At 45.5% G+C, this 25,794-nt stretch overlaps 2 protein-coding genes and 1 pseudogene across 8 annotated transcripts in view; all 3 read left to right on the plus strand.

The window, feature by feature from the left end:
* Nucleotides 1-12,394, plus strand: part of NCKAP5 (NCK associated protein 5) — a 909,053-nt gene extending 896,659 nt beyond the window's left edge. For 5 of the 6 annotated variants that reach the window (XM_045575730.1, XM_045575732.1, XM_045575731.1 and 2 more), the window contains one exon: nucleotides 10,874-12,394. In XM_045575730.1, coding sequence (XP_045431686.1) covers nucleotides 10,874-11,155 — 282 coding nt within the window. In that variant the 3' untranslated portion in view covers nucleotides 11,156-12,394. The remainder of the gene's footprint in view (nucleotides 1-10,873) is intronic. The other variant, XM_045575733.1, reaches the window with a different exon arrangement.
* LOC118710029 lies at nucleotides 3,196-3,319 on the plus strand (annotated as a pseudogene).
* A 1,376-nt stretch (nucleotides 12,395-13,770) lies between the features above and the next one.
* The window catches only part of LYPD1 (LY6/PLAUR domain containing 1), a 34,596-nt gene continuing 22,572 nt past the window's right edge, over nucleotides 13,771-25,794 (plus strand). The window contains exons 1-3 of one of the 2 annotated variants that reach the window (XM_036420925.2): nucleotides 13,771-14,051; nucleotides 14,146-14,175; nucleotides 15,379-15,516. In XM_036420925.2, coding sequence (XP_036276818.1) covers nucleotides 13,982-14,051; nucleotides 14,146-14,175; nucleotides 15,379-15,516 — 238 coding nt within the window. In that variant the 5' untranslated portion in view covers nucleotides 13,771-13,981. Of the gene's footprint in view, nucleotides 14,176-15,378; nucleotides 15,517-25,794 lie in introns of both variants that reach the window. The other variant, XM_036420924.2, reaches the window with a different exon arrangement.

The following is a 25,794-nucleotide window of genomic DNA, read 5'->3' on the forward strand; positions in this document are numbered from 1 at the left end:
CAATTCATATAATTCTGGTTTGGTAGTGATGAACTCTTTTAGCTTTTTTTTATTTGTGAAGCTCTTTATCTGTCCTTTGATTCTGAGTGATAGCTTTGCTGGGTAGATTATTTTTGGCTGTAGGTTCTTGCTATTCATCACCTTGAATATTTCTTGCCATTCCCGTCTGGCCTGCATGGTTTCTGTTGAGAAATAAGCTGACAATCGTATGGGTGCTCCTTTATAGGTAACTATCTACTTTTCTCTTGCTGCTTTTAACATTCTCTCTTTGTTTTTTGCTCTTGGAATTTTAATTATGATGTGTCTTGGTGTGGTCCTCCTTGGATTCCTTTTGTTTGGGGTTCTGTGGGCTTCCTGGACTTGTAAGTCTATTTCTTTCCCCAGGTGGGGGAAGTTTTCTGTCACTATTTCTTTCAGTATTCTTTCGGTATCTTGCTCTCTCTTCTTCTGGAATCCCCATAATTTTGATGTTGGTTCGCTTGAAATTGTCCCAGAGTTTTCTTACACTATCTTCAACTTTCTGGATTCTCTTATCTTCTCCCTTCTGCAGAGGAGTGTCCTCTGGCTCTTTGTGTTCTAAATCTTTGTCTTGATTCTTGCGATCTTCCAGTCTGTTTTTAGGACTTTGTATAATATTTTTTATTTCAGACAATGTTTTCTTCATTTCTAATTGATCCCTTTTCATATCCTCATAGGTCTCATTTATTTTATCGGCCTTTTTTAAGATATTGTTGAATAACCTTATAACTGTAGTTTTGAACTCAACGTCCAATCTTTTTTTTCCTTCATCTCCTTCCTGTGTGTCCTTCCTCTTGTCTGCATTTTAGTTGTTTCCCTGATTTGATGGAATAGCTTTGTGTGCTAGGTGTTCTGGTAGAGCCCAGTAGCACAGCCTTCCCAGTTACCTGCGGTGGACAGTCTTGGTGTAGCCCTTTGTGGGCTGTGTGTGAAGTCTTGTTGTTAATTAAGCCTTGCATATTGTTGGTATCACTGGGAAGCGTTGATCTCCAAGCCAATTGGCTGTAAGGATCAGCAGTGTCTCAGCTAGGAGGGCTTCGGTACTCCACTTGGATAGGGCGGGGTCTCAGGGTGGCCCAGACGATCTTTGGTTCCCTGTCAGTCTCACCTTAGAAAAGTCCTGTTAGTGGAGAGTTTCGGGAGATTGGTTGCAGGCGTGCACCTCTTTGGTTAAGGTGCAGAAAAGCTTTGGTTTCAGGCCAGTCCCTCCTTAGAGAAAGCCAGCCTCTGGGAGAGCTTCTGTGCTCAGCCAGAGATGGGGCGGAGTCTCTGGTTGGTGCAGACAAACTTTGTTTTCCCTTTGGCTCCTCCCCAAGTCCTGCAGTAATGGCCTCTGGCTTCACACACCTCTGAGAAATCTCTGCCCACTGTCTGACAGTCTGGCCTCTCTCTATCAGAGCAATAGGGTGATTCTGTTTTCCTCTGGAACAAGAAAGCCAGCCACACGTTAGCTGTCTGCCCTTGCCGCACGCTGGGAGTAAGCCAGTAGCGAACTCAGCCCGGCCCTTCCTCTGCCTTTTCGCGAACGCAGTTCTCCGTACCTTCACAGTTCCTGAGGTTCAGCATGCCTTCTCTCTCCTTCCCAGATGGCAGAGCCTCCTCTCAGCTAGCCATCCGGCGCTTCAGGGCAATGCCTCCCTTGTTTTCCAGTTCTAAATTCAAATTTGTTGTGGTAGGCTGCATTCGGGTGTCTACCCTATGCCGCCATCTTGGTTTTTCCTATCTACTGTAGTGTTTTTATACCTACCTGGCAGGACCACTGAAGAAACTCAAGCCAACTAGGTGAAACTCAGCTGATGTTAGAGGAAGCTGAATCCATCATCAAGTCTCCATTGAGAATCTACTGACTATTTAGCACTGGGTTAGGCAGCGATTTTTGTCCTTTTTCATCTCATGGCACACCTAAACTAATTACTAAAATTCTGTAGCACACACAAAAATACATTTTTTGCCAATCTGACAAAAAATAGATATAACTTTGATTTATTCATACCGGATGGCTATAGTTGTGTTAGCTGTTGTCATTTTTTAATTTAACAATCTAAGAAAAAGAGGTCAGTGCCTCTGACCAAAATAGTCAGGTGTTGCATGTTTTAAAAATTCTTGCAGCACACAAATTGAAAATCACTGGGGTAGGCATTTAGGGAAAAATCTGGCAGGGGGTATGGTAGGATACAAATAAGAAATGTAAAATATGATCTCTAGCTCAGAAGTCAAAACAATGAAAAATTGCAATTTGACATAAATAGTAGGGTTTTTTTCGTTATTATTGTTTCATTTTTATCTTAATATTAGAAGCCTAGTGCATGAAACTTGTGCACTGGGAGGAGGGGTTCCTCAACCTGGCCTGCACCTTCTCACAGTCTGGGACCCCTCAGGGGATGTCCACCTGCCAGTTTAGGCCTGCTCCCCTAAGCCGGTAGGTGGACATCCCTCTCACAGTCCAGGACTCCTTGCTCGTTACTACCCACCTGCTCGCTGCTCCTTACCTCTTGGCTCACTGCTCATTAGTGCTGCCACAAAGGTGGGAGAGGCTCCAGCCACCTCTGCTGCACTCGCCGGCTATGAACCCGGCTTCTGGCTGAGCTGCACTATCGCTGTGGAAGTGCACTGATCACCAAGGGGTAGCTCCTGCATTGACGTCTGCCCCCTGGTGGTCAGTGCGCATCATAGCGACCAGTCATTCTGGTTGTTCTGCCACAACAGTAGCTTAGGCCTTTATTATATAGAAAACAAATAACTAAAAATCAAAGATGTTAAATATAAGCAAATATTGTTCTAGATTTATGGCCTCACCTTTAAAATCAAAAGATAAGGACCCACGTTTCTTGACAGCAGGTGTAAACTAAATTTAAGTACAGGGATACCTTGTTTTATTGCACTTCACAGATGTTGCGCTTTTTACAAACTGAAGGCAAGGGAAATCACCAGCACAGAGATTATGACTTACTTTGTTGTGATAGTCTTGAACTGAACTCACAATATCCCACAGGGTTTACCTGTAGCTACTCCTCCCTTTAAACCAAGCACCTGCTCATGGGCTGACCACGGTCCTCATCACTCCCTATCACTCCCAACACTGAAGCTAACTGCCAGTTGGCCCTCATGGTCATTCTTGTGCAGGAGAGAGATGAGTACAGAAATATTTTTTTTTACTATAAGAACTCTTGAAGCCCAACACTAGAGTCACATCTTGACAGCTGTTGTCCTGTATGCTAGAGTTCTCAGAGAGAACCTGCTGGTCTTGGTTCACTGGTGAGGGCAGTAAGTGCCCCCAACAGTGGCCAGATCAGAAACATAGGAAGGGAACTCTTGATGTAGTCATCTTTCTTCAAAACTGAAAATAAAAGAAAGACTGGGAAGACCATGTGATTTTTCTTTAAGTTTATTTCAATCACCTTTCTAGCCAATGTAGGTGCTATATTTAATTGAATAATGTTGTTATAATTAATTGAAAAAACAAACCTATAAGCATGAAGCATCTAGAAAGCATGACGCATGATTTGTGTCCAGTAGGCAGTGAGTGTTTTAATGATAACTACATCTCTTTCTTCATCTCTACCTAATACATTGTTATACTTTTCACATCCTTTCCAAGACTACAAGTTCTTTTAGGCTAGTGATTCTCAAATTTTAACATGTATAGAATCAACTGATGAGCTTGTTAAAATTTGACTGATCCTTAGCATTTGTGATGTAGGAAATCTGGGTGGGGTTAGGAATTTGCATTTCTAACAAGCTCTGACATTATACTGTTGTTGGCCCTGAGAACACAGTTTGAGAATCACTGTTCTAGAATAAGAACTCTGTCCTATTATTTCTTTGTTGTACTATTTACTGAGTATCTATCACTATGTGTCAGGATCTTAGGGTGTTGTATTTCTAATATGTCAATCCTGAAATAAAGGCGTCTTCTCACCATTTACACCTGAGGAAACATGCTCCTGGGCACTGACCCAGCCCATGAAAGGGAAAACCTGAGTGAGATTTAGATTCAAGTCTGTCTGCCTCCAGGGCCCCAACTTGCCTCCACAGGATGCAATTTTATTCAGTTTTATATCCTCAGTTTCAAAACCTTTCCCCTGCCTCAGCATAAAATTCCTAATAAATGTTTATTGAATATATTTGAGATCCACATTGACCAGAAATAGTCAAGGAAATTGCTTGTGGTTCTTGAATGAAGAAAAAGTGAGAAGATTTTTGGATGAGGAGAAAATCATATTGAATGCCCTTTATTTACCCACATTTAGTATAATCAAAGCACTTCCAACTTTCTCCATGTATTTTAGTATTGTATTGTACTATGTAATTCTTTGTTTAAAATGCCTAAAAATTGATGTGACATGAATAGGAACTCCTGCATAGAGTTACTCCTAACTATGGAGATGCTCTTCTGTAATCAGCGAGTAATCTGTTCCTCAGCCCACCTATGGTTGCAAGGTAGCCACCTGAGACTGAAAATTAGCTCTGTAAGCCATGCACCTGCACATTAATAGTATAATAAGATATGCACCACTTTGAGGATGATTTTTCAAGTATTCTCATAGAATGACGCCATTTTACATAGCAGAGAGAGAAAAACTCTGAGCCTACTCTTGGAATATTGAAGCCATCTACTTCTGTACCTCTTTCAGTTATCTTTCCATTAAATATTAAACATGTGAATATATAAAGAATAAAATGGCAATAAATAAATACCTCTCCTAATATATAAAGAGCCAGGGTCCGTAACGTCCAAATCAACCGAATGAATAATGGAATACCAGGCTACCAGGCTGCAGGTGCAATAGGCTCGGATAGGCGGAGACTGGTGAGCAGGCTGAACTGCTGATCTCTCAGTCCCTTCTGGGTCATAGCCACCTGTGGTGACCCAGCACTGACTGCTGCCACCACTGCGGGTGTGAGCAACTGGTTGCCCCCCCACCCCCCCACCATCACCCAATGATTGCCCTACAGCATGAGGCCCAGGCCACTGGCCAGGGGGGCTCCAACGTCACTCTAAAGAGGGAGGCCCTGACTACCAGGTGGCGGGGGGGGGGGGGAGCCTCCCTCTGAGGAGTGATCAATCGCGGGACTCCTGGACTGTGAGAGGGTGCAGGCTGGGCTAAAGGACCCCCCCCCCCCCATACACACCAAGTGCACGAATTTTGTGCACTGGGCCTCTAATCAATAATAACCTCAAATGTAAACAGATAAATGCTCTAAGCAAAAGGCATAGGGTAGCTGAATGGATAAGAAAACATGACCCAAGTATATGCTGTTTCTAAGAGATCCACCTCAGAAAAAAGTTACACACAGACTGAAAGTGAAGGGATGTAAAAATATTCCATGTCAATGGAACTGAAAAAGAAAGAGGTGTAGCAATACTTACATTGACAAATAGACTTTAAAACAAAGGCCATTACAGGAGACAAAAAATGTCACTACATAATACTAAAGAGATTGATCCAACAGAGAATATAACCCTGGTAAACATGGTAAACATATGTGCACCCAACATAGGAGCACCTAAATATATTTTTTAAATCTTGGTGGACATTAAGGGGGAGGTTGACAGTAAGCAATACAGTCATAGTAGGGGATTTTAGCAACCCACTGTTATCATTCATCCAGACAAAAAATAGACGAGGAGCCCTGGCTGGGTAGTTGAGTTGCTTAGAGTGGCATCCCCATATACCACAGTTTCCGGTTCAATCCTCTGCTGGTATTCCAAGGTTGCAGGTTCAATCCCCTGTGAGGGCACATTATAGAATCAATCAGTGAATGCATAGATGGATAGAACAGGAGATCTATGTTTCCCTGTCTCTCCCTTTCTCCCCGTTTCTCTCCCTCTCTCCCTTCCCCTCTCTCTCTCTCTCTCTCTCTCTCTCTCTCTCTCTCTCTCTCTCTCTCTTTCTCTCATCTTTTCCATTCCCCCTCAAATTTTTTTTTTTAAATCTACAAGACAATAGCCACCTTAAACAACGCATTGGATTGGATTGTTTAAATTGATATTTTCAGAACATTTCATCCCAAAGCAGAAGGATATACATTCTTCTCAAGTGCACATGGGATATTATCAAAGATAGACCACATGTTAGGACACAAAATTAGTCTTAAAAATTTCAAGAAGATTGAAATCATATCAAGCATATCCTCTGACCACAATGATATAAAACTAGAAACCAATTACCGTAAAAAAACAAAACAAAACAAAACAAAAACCTGGAAAACATTCAAACACAGAGAGACTGACTAGCATGTTATTAAATAATGAATGGGTTAACAATGAGATCAAGGAAGAGATAAAAAAAATTATTGGAAACAAATGAAAATGAACACACCAACAACCCAAAATCCATGGAACACATCCAAAGCAGTCCTGACAGGGAAGTTCATAGCATTACAGGCCTTCCTCAAGAAGCAAGAAAAATAAACAATCTAACTGTACACCTAAAGGAACTAGAAAAAGAACAATATGTGAAGCCCAGAGTAAGTACAAGGAAGACAATAATAAAGATCAGAGCAGAAACAAATGATGCAGAAACTTAAAAAAAATCACTGAAGATAAGAGCTCATTATTTGAAAAGGTAAAAGGTAAATAAGATTGATGAACCCTTAACCAGACTCATCAAGATAAAAAGAGAGAGAACCCAAATAAATAAAATCAGAAATGAAAAGGGAGGTATAAAAACAACATCACAGAAATACAAAGATTGTAAGAAAAAAAAATACTATGTATAATTATATGCTAAAAAATTGGACAACCTGTGTGAAACAGACATATACCTAGAAAAATACCAAAATACAATCTTCCAAAACTGAATCAGGAAGAATCAGAAAACCTGATAGACTGATCTCAGCTAATGAAATTGAAGCAGGGAACAGAAGTTCTGGACCAGATGCCTTCACAGACAAATTTTACGAAACATTTAAAGAAGAATTAACACCTATTCTTCTCAAATTATTCCAAAAATTTCAGGAGGATGGAAGACTTCCAGGCTCTTTTTACAAAGCCAGCCAGCATTTTTCTAATTCCAAAACCAGATAAAGACACTACGAAGAAAGAAAAGTATAGGCTAATAAGTCTCATGCACATAGATGCTAAAATTCTCAAAAAATATTAGCAGCCTGGATCCAGCAACACATTAAAAAGATCATACACTCTGATGAAGTGGCATTTATTCCAATAAGGCAAGGTTGGTACAATATTTGCAGATCAATAAATGTGATACATCACACAAAGAAAATGAAGGACAAAAATCACATGATCATATCAATAGATGAGAAAAAGCATTTGATAAAACCCAACACCCATTTATGATAAAATGCTTAGCAAAGTGGGAATGGAGGGAACTAACATAATAAAGGCCATATATGACAAACCTACAGCCAACATAATGCCCAGATCGCAGCTCAATCCCTAGTAATCATTGAGGGAGGCAGTCAATCAATGATTCCCTCTCATCATTGATGTTTCTATCTCTCTCCCTTTCCTCTCCTCTCTGAAATGGATAAAAGACTTAAATGTAAATCATGAAACTATAAAAATTCAAATAAAACATAGGCAGTAAAGTCACAGACATCTCTGGTAGCATATTTTTACCAATATATCTCCTGGGGCAAGGAAAACAAGGGGGAAAATGGGACTTCATCAAACTAAAAAGTTTTGCATAGAGAAAACAAACAGACATCAACAAAATGAAAAGGGAACTCTTTGGATGGGAGATCATAAGAACATTTTTGACAGTGATACATTTGGTAAGGGTTTAATTTTTAAAATATATAAAGAACTTAAAGTATTCAATATCAAGAAGATAAACAATTCAATTTTAAAAATGAGCAAAGGACCTGGATAGACATATCTCCAAACAGGACACAGAGATGGCCAATAGACATATAAAAAAATGCTCAACATCACTAATCACACCTGCCAGAATGAGATGTCACTACAATGAGATATTAGCTCACACCTGTCAGAATGGCTACCATCAACAAATCAACAAACAACAAGTGCTGGTGAGGATGTGGAGTAAAGGAAATGCTAGTCCACTGCTGGTGGGAATGCAGACTGGTGCAGCCACTGTGGAGAACAGTATGGCATTTCCTCAAAAAATTAAAAATGGAACTTCCTTTTGAGCCAGCAATTCCACTTCTGGGAATATATTCTAAGAAACCCAAAACACTAATTCAAAAGAATATATGCACCCCTATGTTCACTGAAGCATTATTTACAATTAGTAGCCCTGTGCATGAATCCGTATGCCTGTAGTTCACTGCGCCCTCAGTAGCTCTCTACCCACTGCCCCACCATCCTGTAACTCCCCCCACCCCCTCCCCCACCTCCTCATAGCTTGCTGCCCTGCCCCCTCCTTTAGCTCTCTGCTGCCTGCTTGTAGCCAGTAGCTCACAGCTACCCTCCTGTAGCTCTCTGCCTGCTTCCCCCACTTCCTGTAGCTCCCTTCCCCCACCCCACCCCCCCATAGCTTGCTGCCCTGCCCTCTCCTGTAGCTCTCCAAGGCCTACTTGTAGCTAGCTGCCCCACTCTCCTGCTGATCCGTGATCCTGTTGTTACACAGTCGGTATGCTTCACGGCATAATGACCATTTGCATATTACATCTTTATTATATAGGATAGCCAAGACCTGGAAACAGCCCAAATGCCCATCTTTAGACTGTTGGATAAAGAAGCTGTGGTACATTTACACATGGAATACTATGTGGCCATAAAAAAGAATAAAATTTTATCTTTTTCAACAGGATATATGGACCCGGAGATTATTATGCTAAGTGAAATAAGCCAGTCAAAAATACAAGTGCCATATTATTTCACTCATATGTAGAATCTAATGAACAAAATAAACTGACAAAATAGAAAGAGAGACATTTTTACATGAATGAACTGACAGCTGACAGAGGGAGAAGGGTTGAAGGACTGAATGAAAGAGGGTGAAGGAATAAGCCAAAAAAAAAAAAAAATGTATACATAATACCTAGACAGACAACAGTGTGGTGATAGCCAGAGAGAAGGGGGGGGGGGGGGGGGTTGGGGGAGCCAGACCTGAGCAAAAAGTGGGATAATGGGGATGGAAATTAACTTTGCTTGGGGCAATGGTCACAAGATTCAGTGTGCATACTAAGTTTTGTCTAGTTGTATACTTGAAACCTGCCTATATGGTTTTGTGAGCCAATATCATTCCAATAAATTCAATTTAACAAATAAAATATAAAATATTTAACACCCAAGAGTCATAGTCATTGGATGTGTCTGTGTTCCCCTGAATCAGAAAGCCATTTTCTCACTTCACCTCTGTCTGTCCATTGTGACAATGCAGGGATGGGCTGAGGGAATAAATTGCTCTTGTTAGAGCCTTAGACAGTAGTGGTAGAGACGGGTTGGCAAGTTAAGTGGAGTATTTGGGTGGCAAAATAAAAAAAATACAGGACAGCTTGTCCTTTATTACATAACAGCATGGAAGCCAGCCGGATTGGAATTCAAGGCCTGGTCTCTATCACTTGCTCCCGGTCACTCTGAGCCTTGTTTTCCTCCTTAAAATGGGGATGTGTCATTTGCAGCTTTGTGAAAGGCTTATAGATAAAATATGTCTCATGTCTTTGACATAGTGGGTGGTTAATAAATGGTCGCTATTGTCATCAACTCTAAACCCTGTCTGTACTTCTTCCTAAGTTAGGGTGGAATTTTTGCACGAAAGAGGAAAAGGTGAGAAGTGAGTTAGTAGCTCAACCACTGTTGCTTTTGGCATCTGGACCTTTTTTTCTTTTTTTTTTTCTTTTTTTTTTTTTTTTAATATATTTTATTGATTTTGTACAGAGAGGAAGGGAGAGAGATAGAGAGTTAGAAACATTGATGAGAGAGAGTCTCTCTCATCGATCAGCTGCCTCTTGCACACCCCCTACCGAGGATATGGCCGCAACCAAGGTACATGCCCTTGACTGGAATCAAACCCGGGACCCTTCAATCCCCAAGCCGATGCTCTATCCATTGAGCCAAACGGGTCTCGGCTGGACCTTTTTTTCTATTCCCACCTCAGACCTTAGGTGCCACTTGAGCAGCTGAATATAGTAATGTTCATAGGGTTAATGTACAATAATTGCTAAATCTGACTGCAATGTTTTATAAAGTTCTAGAGACTACCAGTAACATCCTAAAAATATCCCTGTTGAAACTGATGTTACTAGAGCCTCCTGGAGGGGTGTGGTCACTAAGGTATAGACCTATTACCATGAATTTTAAGCCCTTGGGCCTTCTAGAATCTATGCCCACTGGCCTGGAGATCTCTTTCAAATACCTAAAGACTTGTAAAGGAACCAAATATAAACATAACAATGCTTCTGATAAGTTTAGCATATACTTAAATTTCTAGGCAATTTAAGGGATCTTGTATTTTTGTTAGCTTTTTTTTCTGTTTATATATATATATATATATATATATATATATATATATATATTATATAATCATAATTTCTGGCTGAAATTCAACCCTATCCATACTTAGCAGCAGGAAAACTAATACTATTTAGTAAGAAAAGGGAGTGGTCTGAAACTATGATTAAGAAAAACAAGGCACTTTACCTGAACAAATTTCAAATGGATCCATTTAAAATGAAATCTAAATGGCACTTAACTGGTTGGCAAATTGGGACCTATTTATCTCAGGAAAAATTACTCAAGTCTTAATTTATCCCTAAAATTGGCTTTATTATTACATTTAATTACACTAGAAGCTTGTTAAAGACTTGTAGGTTCTTTCTATCCCTTTAAACTGCACTTTATACAGACCGTAATTGAATATTGGAAAGAAGAACTCGATTTCCAAAGAAATATGTTTCTAATATTTTTCTCTTTTCATTGCAGAAATTGAAACAAGTTGAAGAAACAAAAGAGGATCCTGAGAATAGATTATCTAAAATTTCCCTGGAGTCGTTCAATAAATACAACAGCAATACTGTGATTTTATTAGAAAAAGAGAAGAACTCTCCGAACAAGGTTGAAGGAAGAAAGGAAGAAAAAGAAAAAAATGAGGAGGCCTCTTTGAGTAGCTCAGACAGGCCTGGGGTAGACAATTTGGAATCTTTGAGTGATTCTTTGTATGATAGCTTCTCTTCCTGTGCAAGTCAGGGTTCGAATGATGCATAAAGGACTTTTCCCCCCTTAGTGAGCTGGAAATGGAGCACCTCAGAAACAGGGTTGGGAGGGGCAGGCAGAGATGACAATAATAAACTATTACCACACCAGCGCCTGTGCTTTCAGGCTCGCAGCAGGGGACCCACTGGAGCTTTCTTCTCTGACAGGGCAATAAAGACAGACTCCATGTGTTGTTTCCTAAGGATTAAAAGTAAACACACCCACAATGCAGAAGTCTTAATTTTGCACTTTTTAAAATACTTTGTACAGAAGTTGTAAATTTTTTGGAAAAGAAGTTATATTTGTAGGAAAAAAGAAAGCAATAAGTTAAATCAGTGCCATGCTCTTGAAATGATGTACTAAGTCTTTCAGAAGTGGATGATAATATATTTTTAAGATTCCAACTAAAGTTTTTGTCCAGTTCATCTTCTTGTGCTTAAATTGTTTGTGGGTTCACTCCGAAAACCTAAAACAGGGCCTGCAAAAACAAAAAACAAAACACAAAACTAACGAACAAAACAACAACAGAGACTCATTATCATCTCCAACTCCCCATCTTGATTTGATATAAACTTTAATTCTAGTGTAACTTCAAAATTGTTGCCAGAACTATGGAGGCTTAGTAATGAGCATAATTCCGCTCCTACTGAGAAATGTAAAGAGAACTGAAGTGTGACACTGATCCCTGGGGATGCGTATCAGAAGTGACCTGATTCTATTTTCAATAGCAGATCTCCTTCCCAAACATTTCCTTCCACCTCCTCTACTTAGTCCTTCACTATGATTCGGGACACTTTTGTTGATTTTTATTTTCCTGCTCTTTTTATTAAAATCTGGGCAATTTAGAGTGAAAGCAAATTTCTATATACAATGTTCACTTAAAAAAATTTTTAACGGTTGGTGCTATGAAAAATTCTTACTTTTTAATATCCCTTTTTTCTACAAAGTGTTTATATGTAAGGATAAATTCTATTTTAAAGGTTATGTGTATTTTTTCTAGATGTGAACTATTTATAATGGTTTTTGTACAGGAGCTTGTAAACTAGGCGTAATAGAAATATTTTTTAGACTCTGTATAGTTACTTTAGTACACACCTGTTTCTTTAAAGACTGTTGTATGATCAGTGTTATTTGGTACATTTGTGCAATTTGTTATATTTGGATTTAAATGAACATTATGTAACGTGTCGTCGTCTTTCAGACCTTTAAAAATTCTTTTGATTCATTTCTGAATAAAAGTCATATCACAATCGAACCCGTGAAAGCTTAGAGGAACTTGTGCAAAGAGCCTCTGGCCTGGTTTAGTTGTTGGAATCTCACACGTGCTCCAAGGATGTATTGGCTCAGGGACTAAATAAACCGGCCCTCTTGCTCCGGAGACAGTAATTCAGTCACTTGTCAGATCCGGGGCTGCCTGCCAGGGAAGGAGCAATGGTCGAAGCATTTCCCTCTCCCCAAGCGGTAAACCGGCTAGAAGGGAAAGGAAGAGGGGGTGCAGAAGGCCAGGAGACTTGGGGAGATGGGGCTGTTCTGCAGAGGAAGTACCAGAAAGTCCTCGCAGCCTTTTCCAGCCCGCTCTGCCGGCGGGATGGGGAAGTGACAGATCTGCAGGAGCTCCTCCGGGAGGCGGCCGAGAAGGTGAAGAGCGGCAATGCCTCTGAAACTATTTCCACATAAAGGGGTGCTCCCTGGGGATCTGGGGGAGGGAGAGGGGGAGGGCGGGTGGGAACTGCGGGATTGGGGGCGGGGGCAACGAAGCTCTCCGGCAGGCAGGCAAGCCAGCGGACTCCCGTGCCACCTGCTGCCAGGCTCTGCGGCGGGAGGCGGAGCGGCCGGCGCGGCCCGCGGCTCCCCGGCGGGTCTCTAGGTGGGTCCCCGGAGCCGGAGAGGAAGGATGGGGGGGGGGGGGTTAGGCAGAGCAGCGGGACCCAGTGCGAGTGCGGGGCCGGGGAGGAGCGGCAGCGGGGCGGACGCAGGAGCGTATTCCAATGGCCCACGGATGTGAGAGGAGGAGGATGCCTCCGGGCCCTTGGGGAGAAGGAGATGGAGCCATCCCCTCTTCGTTCCAATCTGCTGTCTATGGGAGGACACGGCGGCGGTCCAGGCGGTGCTCTCCGGGGCAGTCTCTCCACACCCGCCAGCGGGGCGTGGCGGCAGAGGAAAGGGGGAGGGGGGCCTGCCTGGAGCTGGGTGCGGGTCAGGGCCGGGCCCACCGCCCCCGCCCACCGTCCACAGCTGCAGCCGAGCCCGGCGAGGACGGGGCTGATCCGGGGAAGGAGGCCAGCTGCGCCCATCAGCAGGGCGGCGGCAGGTGTGAACTTTGCGGGCCCGGAGCGCGCTCCCGCCCCGCTGGGAGGACGGACCCGCCGGCGGGAGCCAGCCAGCCGCCGGCACCGGCCAACCCGGGAGCGCAGGGGTCCCTGCGGGAGCGCAGTCTGCCGACCCCATCGAGCAGGTCCCGCCTCGCAGGACCCGCAGTCCGCGCCTGGCCCGTCCCTGGCGCACCTGCTGCGCCTCCTCTCGCTTCCCTCATCCCGCCTCCCCCTCCCCCACCTCGGAAAACTGCTCGCTCTCCCTCCGTGCCCCTGTCCGCTGGGGGTGCGGGGGCTGGCGAGGACGGCGATGGGAAGGGGGTGGGGACGCGGAGAGACAGTCCCAGCCTTCCCCGCCCGCCACCCCTACCCCCACCCCAATCAGCCGCCGTCACGTGGTGCGGGAGTGGGCGGCGAGGAGAGAGGCTGGACTTTTCGGGTGCTGCTTCGCCAGTAGTTCCTCCGTCTCCCCGCCAACTCCGCACGCAGCGAGCGCGGCCCGGAGCGAGCCCCGCGCGGGCGGGCGATGCGGGCGCCGCTGGCGGCACCTGCGGCTCCTCTCGGCGGCGACGGGCGCCTCGGCGACTGCAGCGCGGGCCCCCGCAGCCCCGGCAGCCCCCGCCGCCTCCGAGGCACCCGCCCGCTCCCGGCCCCGCGGCTCCGGGAGGATGTGGATCCTCGGCGTCGCAGCTACGTTTTGCGGGTGGTTCTTGCTTCAAGGTAAGAGGGAGGGCCGGCCGCCCAGCCCCGGCGCCCCGGGCTGCGCGGAGGCTGCCCCGCTGGAGTTCGGCGGCGGCCGGAGCCCGGGGCCCCGGGAGGGAGAGTCTCCGGTCGGCGCCGCTGGGGGAGGGCGGGAGGCTGGTCTGCAGGACTCGGGCTGCAGGCGCTCGGTGCTCGGAGCTCGGACTGCACGGTCTGAAGAAGCAGCACCGGTAGGAGGGAGGGTCCGGGCTGCGCCGGGGCCTCCGCCCGGGAGAGACGCCGGCAGCCCCAGCCTCGCCAAGTTGCCAGGCGTCTCTAGCAACCCGTGGGAGTGGCGCCGCCGGCAGGGGAAGGCGCGCTGGGCAGTCAGTGCGGGGCGTGCTGGGCTGTGACCGTGCGGCCGCGACCCTCTGGGCCCGGGAACTGGGACGGGCGAGCCTGGGAACCAGGCTTGGCTGCGCAGGAGCTGGGGGAGTTAGGTCCAGCCCGAAAGCGCCTGGGTCCTGGTGGAGTAGCCAGGCTGGAGGTGCAAAACGTCTCGCTCCTTCTTCCCAGTTCGCCACCGTCTTCCGATTGAGCTCTGCAGAGCTGGGACCCCAGCCGGGCACCCTGGCCAGGGGGTGGCCCCCTTAGCTGGAAAGAAAGGGCTGTGGTGTAGCGGCCTGGGGTGCCTGCCCGCGCACACACGCGCCTTCCCCAGCGGGAACGTCCCGGGGAGAAGCCGGGACTGGGGGCTCAGAGATGCTCGGTGTCTGGCACTTCCTCCCGGGTTTCCGGCTGGTTTCCTGGGCGTCTCTGAGCCCCAGGAAAGCTGACTTCAAACATTCGTAAAACTAAAAAAGGCGTCTGCGAATGCAGTCGCAAAGTAGTAATTAAGCAATTTGTAACCAATTAACAATTAGGCAAATCCTTTAGCGCAGACGGGAGCTGACGCTTGTCTCTGGGAGCTATTGGGTCGCGGGGGTTGCACACCCCTCCTTGCAACTTCCGAGCTGGAAGGCCAGGTGAGGAGCTGGGGCCAGGTGTAGCGGCAGACCTCCACTTCACCGCCAGGACTCTGGGCGCCGTGCCGCCCCCTGCCGGCTGCAGCCACGTCGGCTTCACTCGGAAACTGCTGCCCAGAGCACCCAGGCCGCTGGATGGGCAGAGGAGGGTCCGGTCCAGGTATCCCTGGGGTCTTGGCAGGGGCTGGATCTGAACCCTGCTGCGTCTGTCCCGCAGGCTCTGCGCTGCAGATCCAGTGCTACCAGTGTGAGGAGTTCCAGCTGAACAACGACTGCTCGTCCCCGGAGTTCATCGTGAACTGCACGGTGAACGTGCAGGACATGTGTCAGAAAGAAGTGATGGAGCAAAGCGCGGGTAAGAGCCTGCCGCTCCCCTCCCCTCCCCGCCTGGGCCGCTGTGAGCCAGGGAACCACTAAATTACAGGAAAAGGGGACTGACTTTGATTCATGCCTACACCCTGGTTATCACAGATTTACTCTCCCAGTGCTGGGAAAATGAAGAGTTCCAAGTTCCTTTAATCTCATTAGGCTTAATTACCAGGGCTTCTCCTCCAGGGACTCGGGCGGGGAAGTGCATTTAATGAGTGGCTCTCCTCTTTTTATTTACTCCCCTCGCTTCCCTCTGCCAAACGCGGATCCGGAGGCTGCAGAATATATGGATAAGCAGCTCAACTCCGACAGCTAGACAGGGCCCTGCGCGTGGTGTCAGCCTGAAATATGAAGCTAGTGGAAGTTCCCAGAGGTCAGAGCGTGAAAAATGGGTTATGTCATAGAGCCGCCCCGTATTTCTCTAAAGAACACTACGGGGTCTTTCTTCTGTATCACACTCCAGGCACTCCAGGCACAGATTGCCAAGATCTTTTGAAGGAATGCGGTGCGCAGCCCCCAGGGCTTAGTGGCTGGCTGGCTGGCTGGCTGGTGGAGGAGAGGGCTGGACTATATGTGAGGGGGAAAGGGGTCTTGGGAGAGGAAACCGTGTTCACTCCTCCTTGTTCACTGACCAGTCTTCTCCCGGAGCTGGACTCCCCAGCTCCTCCCAGCGTTCTTATCAGAAATCAAAGCCCCTCCAAGTGCAATTGGAACTTCGGGGAAATGAGTGGAACTCTAGCGTCACTTCCGAAGTCAAACTCATAGACCAAAAAAAAAAAAAAAAAAAAAAAAAAATGCCATTTTAAGAATATTGAGAAAATGTGAAATAGCATCTTTTGGGAGGAGAACCCCCAATGTCTCTAATTCAGGATTGATTCTGAAAAACTGACATGTAGCCTTGTCCAAATTCCTAAGAGCTTTAATAACATACATACCCAGGAAAGCTGCTGCTCCAGTGGTGGCCGGCTTGGACGAGTCCACCCCTCCCAGGAGAGGGCCTCTTCTCCTAGGGGGTTAACAGTAAGCCCATGGGGTGGGTGGTCATGTAGACCCCCACAAAGGACAGTGGATTCCTCAGTTAACAGATGCCATCAGGCAGTTAGCACACTCTGCATTCACTAAGCTCCTCCCTGGAGCCTGACCTGTGTCTCTGGGCGGCTCTCCGTTTTGAGGTAGTCAGCCACACCTGAGGCTAAAGAGTTTAGCAGAGGCCAACATTTCCCAGGTGCCTTTGCTCCTGGAGTCATACTGCATCTAAAGTAAGTTCCCTTACAGCAGCGGTTCTCAACCTATGGTTCGTGACTTTGGGGGTCGAATGACCCTTTCACAAGGGTGGCCTAAGACCATCGGAAAACACAGATATTTACATTACGATTCATAACAGTAGCAAAATTCCAGTTATGAAGTAGCAATGAAAATAATTTTCTGGTTGGGGGTCACCACCACATGAGGAGCTGTATGAAAGGGTCACAGCATTAGGAAGGTTGAGAACCACTGCCCTACAGCATCCTGTGGTGAATGCTGCTGAGTGAACCGAAGCCTGCTCCTCTTTGGTTTGCTGAACTGCACTGCCCACAGAGCCTGAAGGAGGGATTGAACCGTCAAATGACCTCCTTTTTAAAAACAATGAATTTATAGGGGGTGAAACGGGTTAATAAAATTATACAGATTTCCATAGCGCCTATTGTGGGGACCCCAGTCTTATGAGAGTTCCAGCCACTGCTCTGGGAGACATTCGTCCAGTGGGAGAAACCCAGTTTCTGATTAGGTTGGAGGACTTAAAGAAAAGTACACAGGTTTCAGGTATACAGTTCTACAATACATCATCTTTGTATGGTATGTTTACCTCCCCAAGTCAAATGTCCTTCCATCACAATTTATACCCCTTTACCTCCTATTGGCCACACACACCCTTCCCTCTGGCAATCATCAGTTAAATGACCTCCTTAACCAAGTGGCAAATTACAGCAAGGGTTGTCCTTTTTAAGCCAGTTTTCCCTTCTGGGAAAGTAATGTCTTCTCGGAGAAGGGGCTGGAAATGCCTTGTGGCTACTGCAGCTATTGGGGAGCAGATGGCCGTCACTGTGCTATGATTTGGTGATGTGTAGTTTAAAAGTCCTTATGGTCCAGATCTGGCTTCTTGCTGCCAAAATCCCTCTTCTGCGCAATCTGCAATGCAATTGCTCACAAGAATAACCTGTCCCGAGATAAGCCGTCTGCGTTGCTTTGTCATACAGGATTCTGGCTATTGAAAAGGTAAAACAGAACAAAACTTAGTGATGAGCCTTTAGTCGAGATTGAAAAAGATGATTTCGACAAGCTGTTTCTTTTCTACACGTTTCATTCCCAAGCACTGTGCCTGAGCAAGAGTCACTGCCCTTCCGCCAAAGGGGCTGCTGTGATGAGAACCGGGGTCCCCCTGAACTCTGTTACGTTAGAATATGAACAGCTTCCTTCCGGCAGTAGGTTAGAGCCAGAAAAAAAGGGCGCTGCACTGTGGACATGTTAGGAAGTTCAGAATCCTCGAGGCTTACCCGGGCATCGTGTTTTATAAACCTGGGACCTGGTGGAGATAAGGAGAAAGCTCTGAACCAAATTACTGCCAGAAGTGGTGTCCTTTTTCAAAGAGGAATTTCTTCCTCTCCAAAAGCACGCCGAAGATGAACACCACACATCATTTCAATGTGCTGTGTGTCATCGGCTCCATTCCCTTCGCCAAGCCACACTGTAAAAAAGGCCCAGCAGGCATTGTAACACCCACTTAATCCACGGAAAACTGCAGCACAGACGGGGGCAGGTGGCTGGCCTCAAGTTGCTATTGGCTCGGTCAAGATGATCACCTTATTTCCACACCAGGTTCCTCTGGCCGCGTGTCCTAGACTCGAGGGGACAGAGATGGAAGTGATGAGGTGGTCTCATTTGTGAAGGCTGAGAAACACACAGCTGATGGCATGAAGAGAAAACCAGCTACGAGGGGAAGGATGGCAGTCCTGTGCAGCATTTCAGAGCCTAAATTCAATAGAAAGCAGACAGATACATGTTCCTGAATCAGAAGAGTGATGTCCAGGGGGGGCTGGTCATTCAAAGTCCTTCCATCTTCATCTCTAGGTAATTGTTAGAGACCAATCAATTAAGTGACTATTAATTCTCCTCTTGTTGGTAGCCATGGAGAGCCAACCATTGCTGATTAAGTGACCGCAGCGTAGTACCATCATGGAGGGCTGTCTTCTGGGTGTGCCCTGGGCCTCAGCTCTACCCTCAGGCTCCGCGCTTTACTTGGAGGATTTCATTCAGTCTGGTGGTCAGTGCTCTTCGGAATCCCTTGTTTCCCGAGGTCAAAACCCACCAGCATTCAGTTCTACTGCAGGGCCAACTTCTCCAACCTGGAAATACTGCCTGTTCCATGATGCTATTAGGAATCTAAGTCAGGATTTTTGTTTGTTTGATCAGTAACATGTATTGTGCTGAGAATCTTTGTGTGTCAGAGCTGAAAGGGCCCCGTGAATCACAGTAAAGGGTACATGTAGGAATCTTTGGGAACTTTTATTCAAGTCCACATGCCTGGGTCCTCCCCTGTCCCACCTGCCTCCCCCTGCCCCCCCGAGAAGCCAGTTCCCTAAGTCTGTGGTATAGCTGCCATCGGGTCTTCCATAAACTCCCCAAGCGACCCTGAGGCACCCTATGTTGTGAAGTGCTGATCTGGAGCAGACATGAGTGTCCCAGGGAGGAAAGCCAGGGCCAGAAAAGTTAGGCGTCCGATCCAAGTTCACCAGCCAACTGTTACGAAAGGGCACCTGCTTCCTCAGCCCGCACCTTATACAGTAAAGTATGCTGCCAGCTTCCCCAGCAAAGTTCAAGGAGGCAAAGTGCTTGAGACTCAGACAGCTCTCATGTCTGCCCGATTCACCTGAGCAGGCAGAGCGAACAAGCTGAGTGGACAGGCCACAAAGCGGGTATTGAAAGAATAGGAGAACCTAGCAAAGGATGTTTAGCTTGAGTGTTATGTGGACTGGCATTTTTCGTATGTAATACAGGAAAAAGCAGAGTTTTAAATGGGCTATGAGTTTTTAATGAACCGAGCAAGTTTGACATTAAACAGTAATGAAAGACACACTCTTTCCAAAAAATACCAGCAATGCAATATGCCCAGGCATTCAGTTAGTCCTTTCTGGATTAAGTCTGCAAACTCAGCTCTTTGAGTTTTGAGACAGGTACATTTAGTTTTCAGTTGGGAGGTTCATTTAAAATTAACCTTTACCTGTTCCTCAGGATGCCATTCCTATCAGGGGCTGAGATTTATTTTCCACTGCTCTATCCCCTTGGCCATTTCTGGAGCAGTAACGCCCAGCTGTGGGGAAGGGACCTTTGGTTCTGCCTCTTCCATGGTCCTTACTAATTGATATTTAGATGTTTGTCTTGCTCTCACTAGCTCTATCCATAATGAGTTAGCAACTCACCATCACCCTTGATAGTGACTTTTCTTGTGCTCTTGCTTTTTACTGCACTCTGAAAAAAATATTCCACATATTGATTTTCATTTCAGAATAGGAGCTCCCCACCCCATTTGAATTGTTACAACCAGGGTGTAAAGAATGCAAATTTGCATTTGTTTGACAGCGCAATCTTGTAATTAGAGCTTTTCCTCTTGACTAGATACAGGGAAGGGGGCATAATTTAATTTTTATAGACTAGCCAATTTCTGCCCTTAGTAAAATATAGCTCTGTCAAGTGAGCAAAATGTTACAGGTTCTCCAAAACCTTATTTAAAAGTTAAATGCAGTATATTGAGAGAAAGTTCATGGTCTGAATCAGTAACCTAATCGATCTCTTCACCCATCCTCTGCAACATGCATTAATCTATTTGTCTGTTTTGCAATACAAGAGTTACTGATTTATATGCCATGTTGCATCTGCATTATGGTTGTATGAGCAATGGCGATTTTCCTTTTGGATTACTTAGTTGCTCATTCAGTTGGGCAGGGAGAGCTCCATGCCTTGGATAGGTTAATTTTATGCCTTATTTTCTCATAAGCAAAATAAAAGATGGCAAGTGAGGACTCTCAAAGAATCAGTCATCCACTCATGGGAAGATAACCATGGCCCATGTTTTCTTAAGTCTGTGCTCTGCTTAATTTCACCACAATTTAAGGGATTAGGCTGTAGCCAGTCATTGAGGTGGGCCGGTTCTGCTAATCAGTTTTATATAGCAGTCCCTGGACACCTGCATTCTCTCCCAGGTGTGCACCTGCACACATGCACACACATCATACCTCTGATTGTATGTATATTGATACATTTTTGCCTGTATAGATGTTTTTCAAATTATGAAGGGGTTAGTTCTGATAAACCCATTATAAGTTAAAAATATTCTTAAGTTGGAAATGTATTTTCATGCACCTCAGCTACCAAACATCATAGCTTACCTACTTAGTTTCTACAGAATGCACATTGCTCTCACACTATCAAAAGTAGGAAAATCGTAAGTTGAACCATTACAAGTTGGGGACTGACCATCTGTATATATCTTTACACACACATATATAATTCTTGTAAGAAAAATGGAAATGTTAAGTCCCCTTCTTGACAGATGTTCAGGACGCTAATTACTTATGCCTGTTGTATGGCAGGCAGGAAGGCGCTTTCTAACAGCTGCTTTTCCCAGAACCGTTTTGTTAGGATCACCTTGATATCTGTTCGTCTTCCAGGGCCCTGTCTGCCCCATACCTTTCCTTTTCCTCTCAGTGCTCTCCCTGTCTCCCTGTGAGACATCCCACTGGCATTCTTTATGCCTTTCCTCTCCAAACCATTTTGCATTAGTCAGAAGGGCTATAGACTGTGCTCTAAGAATAAAGTGAAAAGACAAAGATTAAAAATTTTTTTTTGCCATATTTTAACTTTGCCAAGACGACTTCAACAGGTTAAAAAACTCAGAAGAAGATTCAGATATCAGGAAACATATCCTTGTGTATTAACATCAGCCCTGCTAGAAAGGTTTCCGTGTCGACTTCAATCAAGTTGTGGATCACACAGGGGGAGGCTCTGTACAGTGAAAGTCAATATCACTTCCTCCTTCCTGGTGGGACACAACCCCTTTCTCTCCGGGGCAAGGCATCTTCCCACGAGTTGCTCCCTTAGTTTTGAAAAAGTGTCCATCTTCCATGCAGAGGGCATGGCTGGCATCAGAGGCAGTGTTTGCAGAGGAACGTCCAGTGTCTCTCGTCCCTGGGCCTCTCCGGTAAGTGGAGTGTTTATTGATGTTAACTTTCCAGCTGAACAGGCCGCCAGAGATGACCTGGCCTCTCCGTAGACGAACCCTTTGAAGATTGATCCCATCCGGATCTCCCCTAACACTAATTCCTCCCATCAAGACTTCCTGAAAGCTTCCCTCATTGCTGGTTTTCCTAATGAGTTTAAACAGAGAGGCTTCAAAGCGAGGGTTTTCTCCCAAGTGAAAAGTGGAACTAAGGATGAAAACAAAACTGACACTGTTTCCTTTGAACTTTGTAAAGGGAACGTGCTTCCCTGACATATTCCTGGCACCAGAACTTCTGAATCTACAATTGAGTTCCCCTGCCTCCCTGCCTCTCCCTATTGTCCCCCTCATACTTCTGGAGTGATTGACTGACTTAGGCTCCAGCAAACCTGGCAAAGTTTTATTAGCACGCAGTGCGGAAGGCTTCAGCACCCAGCCCTGCTTTTAGTTGTTGGATGGAAAGGGTATTTGCTTCATTAGGGAAGAAAGCACTCCTGTCCCAGCTTCCCAGGCTTGGTAACTTTGAAGAGGGTACTTCACGTCCCCACAGGCTCAGCTTCCCCCCTTAGAAAATGCGGAGGCAGGCCATCTGTTTTCTTGTGAGATACAGAAAGACAGTGAGAATAACCATCTGAAGGAATTAATCCTAAAAAAAGGGAAACCTGTAAGATGCTCACCAGGACCTGCTCCAGCCACCAGCCTCCTGCCTCAGAAGGCTGCCCCCAGCTCCACCTAACTCACTCTGCACACCATGTCCCGTCTCTCACACTGAAGGAGTCTTCGAATTTAGCCTTCAGTTCCTTATAGTAGGATCCACATAGCTGCCCTAGAAGGTTCACAGTGAGGCAATATCCTCACTTGATGTTTGGTGAATCTGAGATGCAGAGAGGTTCAGCAATTTGCTCAAGACCACACAGCCAGGTGGACTGAAATTCAAACCATCCCTGTCCCCAGGAGGTTTTTGATCATTATAATAACATTCTGTATATTTATCTTTTTACATTTTTAGTAACAATTTTATTGAGATACTAGAGGCCCAGTGCATGACATTTGTGCACTGGAAGGAAGCGGGCGGTGGGGGCGGGGTAGTTCCTCAGCCTATCCTGTGCCCTCTTAGAGTCCAGGACTCCTCACAGGATATCAATCCACCTGCAGGATTAGGCCTACTCCCCACTTCTGGCTGAGGTGCACTGACCACCAGGGGGCAATTTCTGCATTGAGCATCTGCCCCCTGGTAGTAAGTGTGCATCATAGCAACCAGTTGTCCCAAGTTCAGTGGATTTGTACATTAGCCTTTTATTATATAGGATAACCCTTTTAATATGAACAATTCAGTGGTTTTGAATATACTTAAAGTTGTGAATATAATTGAATTGCAGATATATTTCTAATGTCAGGATATTTTTATTTGCCTAAAATGAACCCCTGTACCTGTTAGCAGTGTACTTTCTATCTTTGTGGATTTGCCTGTTCTGGATATTTCAGATAAATGGAATAAGACAGTATGTGGTCTTCATGACTGATTTTCTCTGAAGATAACATTTTCAAGGCTCATCCATTTCACTTCCCATTTTGAGATGCATGCTTTCTTTTGCTTGTGCAGGGATCTGAAGAGAAAAACTTAGATTTGGCAAATCCCTGAATTAGAGAGTGGAGGTGGGATGGGGCATGCTGTGAACTTTGGGACTGCATTGACTAATTAGCCAATTTGTTGAGTTGAACTAAAAACTTGTGCCAAGAGCAAGTCATTCCAGTGAGCTGAATGAAATTTATGTTCATCAAGCTTCTGCTTTGTGCCAGGCAATGGGCTTCCGTCCACTGCCTCTTCCTCCACTGCCATGTATTAAAGAGTTAATGTGCTTTTCAATGAAGGGATCTTGAATGAAGGGAATCCTCAGATACCTGGATGGGTTAGTCCTGTCCTGAAGCTCTTATCAGTGATCCCAGCTGCCCATCCCTACAACTGGCCTCACCCATAGGCCACAGCCCTCAAGAATCATGGAAACAAATAGCCAAGATATGGAAACAATTCAGTGTCCATCAATAGATGAGTGGATAAAAAGGCAATGGTACATATATATAATGAAATATTACTTGGCTATAAAAAAAGAATGAAATTGTCCTGACTGGTTTGGCTCAGTGGATAGAGCATCAGCCTGCAGACTGAAGGGTCCTGGGTTCAATTCCGGTCAAGGGCATGTACCTTGGTTGCAGGCACCAGTAGGGAGTGTGCAAGAGGCAGCTGATAGATATTTCTCTCTCATCAATGTTTCTAGTTCTCTATCCCTCTCCCTCTCTGTAAAAAAATCAATAAAATGTATTTTCTTTTTAAAGAAAAGAAAAAAAAAAAAAGAATGAAATCTTACCATTTGTGACTACATGGATGAACTGACTAGAGGGTATTGTGCTAAATGAAATAAGCCAGTCAGAGACAGACAAATATATGATTTCAATTACATGTGAAATGTAAAGAACAAAATAAATGAACCAACAAAACAGAAACACAATCATAGACACAGAGAACAGACTGGTGCTTGCAGGAAGGGAGGGGGTTTAGGGGACTGGGTGAAAGAGGTGAAGGGATTAAGAAGTACAGATTGGAAGTTACAAAATAGTCACAGGGATGTAAGGTATAATATAGGGAATATAATCAATAATATTATAATAACTGAGCATCAACCTGTGGGAGGCATGCGGGAGGCAGCCTATCAGTGATTCTCATCATTGATGTTTCTGTCCCTCCCTCTCCTTTCCTCTATCTGAAATCAATAAATCATATTAAAATAATATTGTAATAACTATGGTGCCAGAAAACATCAGGGGTGGAGAATCACTTTGTAAAGTATGTGATTGTCCCAACACTACTCTGTGGTCAGTACAAAATAATATTGAAAGAAAGAAAAAAAAAAGATGCACCTCTTAGTCTAGGAGAGACCTTAATTTATAACTTTACAGGTGAGAACGCTGTGGTGCACAGAGGACTTTTCTTTCCTAACGCTGAGCGTCCTGATCAGTCCATTTCTCTCTTCGCTTGAGAAGGCTGAGGTGAGAAAGGTGCAGAGGGACTCCGGGGAGAGGGTTTTGTTAAGGAAAGAGGATTCAGGCACAGGCAGGTCATCTACACTGAGTACTCAGTGAGTACAAGCCCAGCTTTTTTGTGCCAAACCAAATTCTTGATTATGCCCTTTATGCAGGCAGAACCCTTTTCTCCTCTAGAAGTGGGAAATCTCTCCTTTGTAATTCTCTTCTTTAAAACTAAGCTGATTCTTCCTTGTAATCTTCATTGTGGTAAAGGGGATTGTATTATAGGGCCAGGACAAGTACAGGTTAAAAAATAGCGTGTTTCCTTCTCCGCACTCCACAAAAGGCCTTATCTATAACTTAGAGTCTCAGTTAAATCTGTGATGAATCAGTCAGCTTGCAAGGAAACACAAGAATTATAGTAATATGCTAGGGGCCCAATGCACAGATTCCTGCACCTTGAAAGGAACTATGGGTCATGAGGCTGCAGTGGGCACAGGGTGGGTCTCGGCTCAACCTCTATGCCCCCACCTGGACCTTCTCACCATGGCCCTCAGTCCCTTGTCTGCCAGCAGCCCTGCTCCTGCCACTCTGGCTCCCACACCCTGATGGTGCTGGCCCTGCTTGCACCCACTGACGGCATGGAGCAATTTGGGCTTGTGCCAGCAGTGGGTGTGAGCTCGGCTGCTGGTCCTGGTGGCCCCTCAGAAGCAGGGGGAGAGGTGGAGAAGCCCTCGGGGGCGATTGGGCTGGCAGCCACTTGCACCCATGACCCACTGACGGCGCTGAGTGATGGGGGCCAGCGCCAGCAGCAGGTGAGCACCCAGTGGGATCATGGTGTGTGCAGGAGCAAAGAATTTTCAGTAACCACCAGAGGCTCACCCCGATGACAGTGGCCAGTGCCCTGCCGTGGTCTGGAGGCCCCCACTCACCTGCTCCGCCAATGCCCACCATTTTTCATGCTGCCAATGTTGCAGATGCCGGCCATGT

The sequence above is a fragment of the Pipistrellus kuhlii genome, unplaced genomic scaffold (assembly GCF_014108245.1).
Source record: "Pipistrellus kuhlii isolate mPipKuh1 unplaced genomic scaffold, mPipKuh1.p scaffold_m20_p_7, whole genome shotgun sequence".
NCBI lineage: Eukaryota > Metazoa > Chordata > Mammalia > Chiroptera > Vespertilionidae > Pipistrellus > Pipistrellus kuhlii.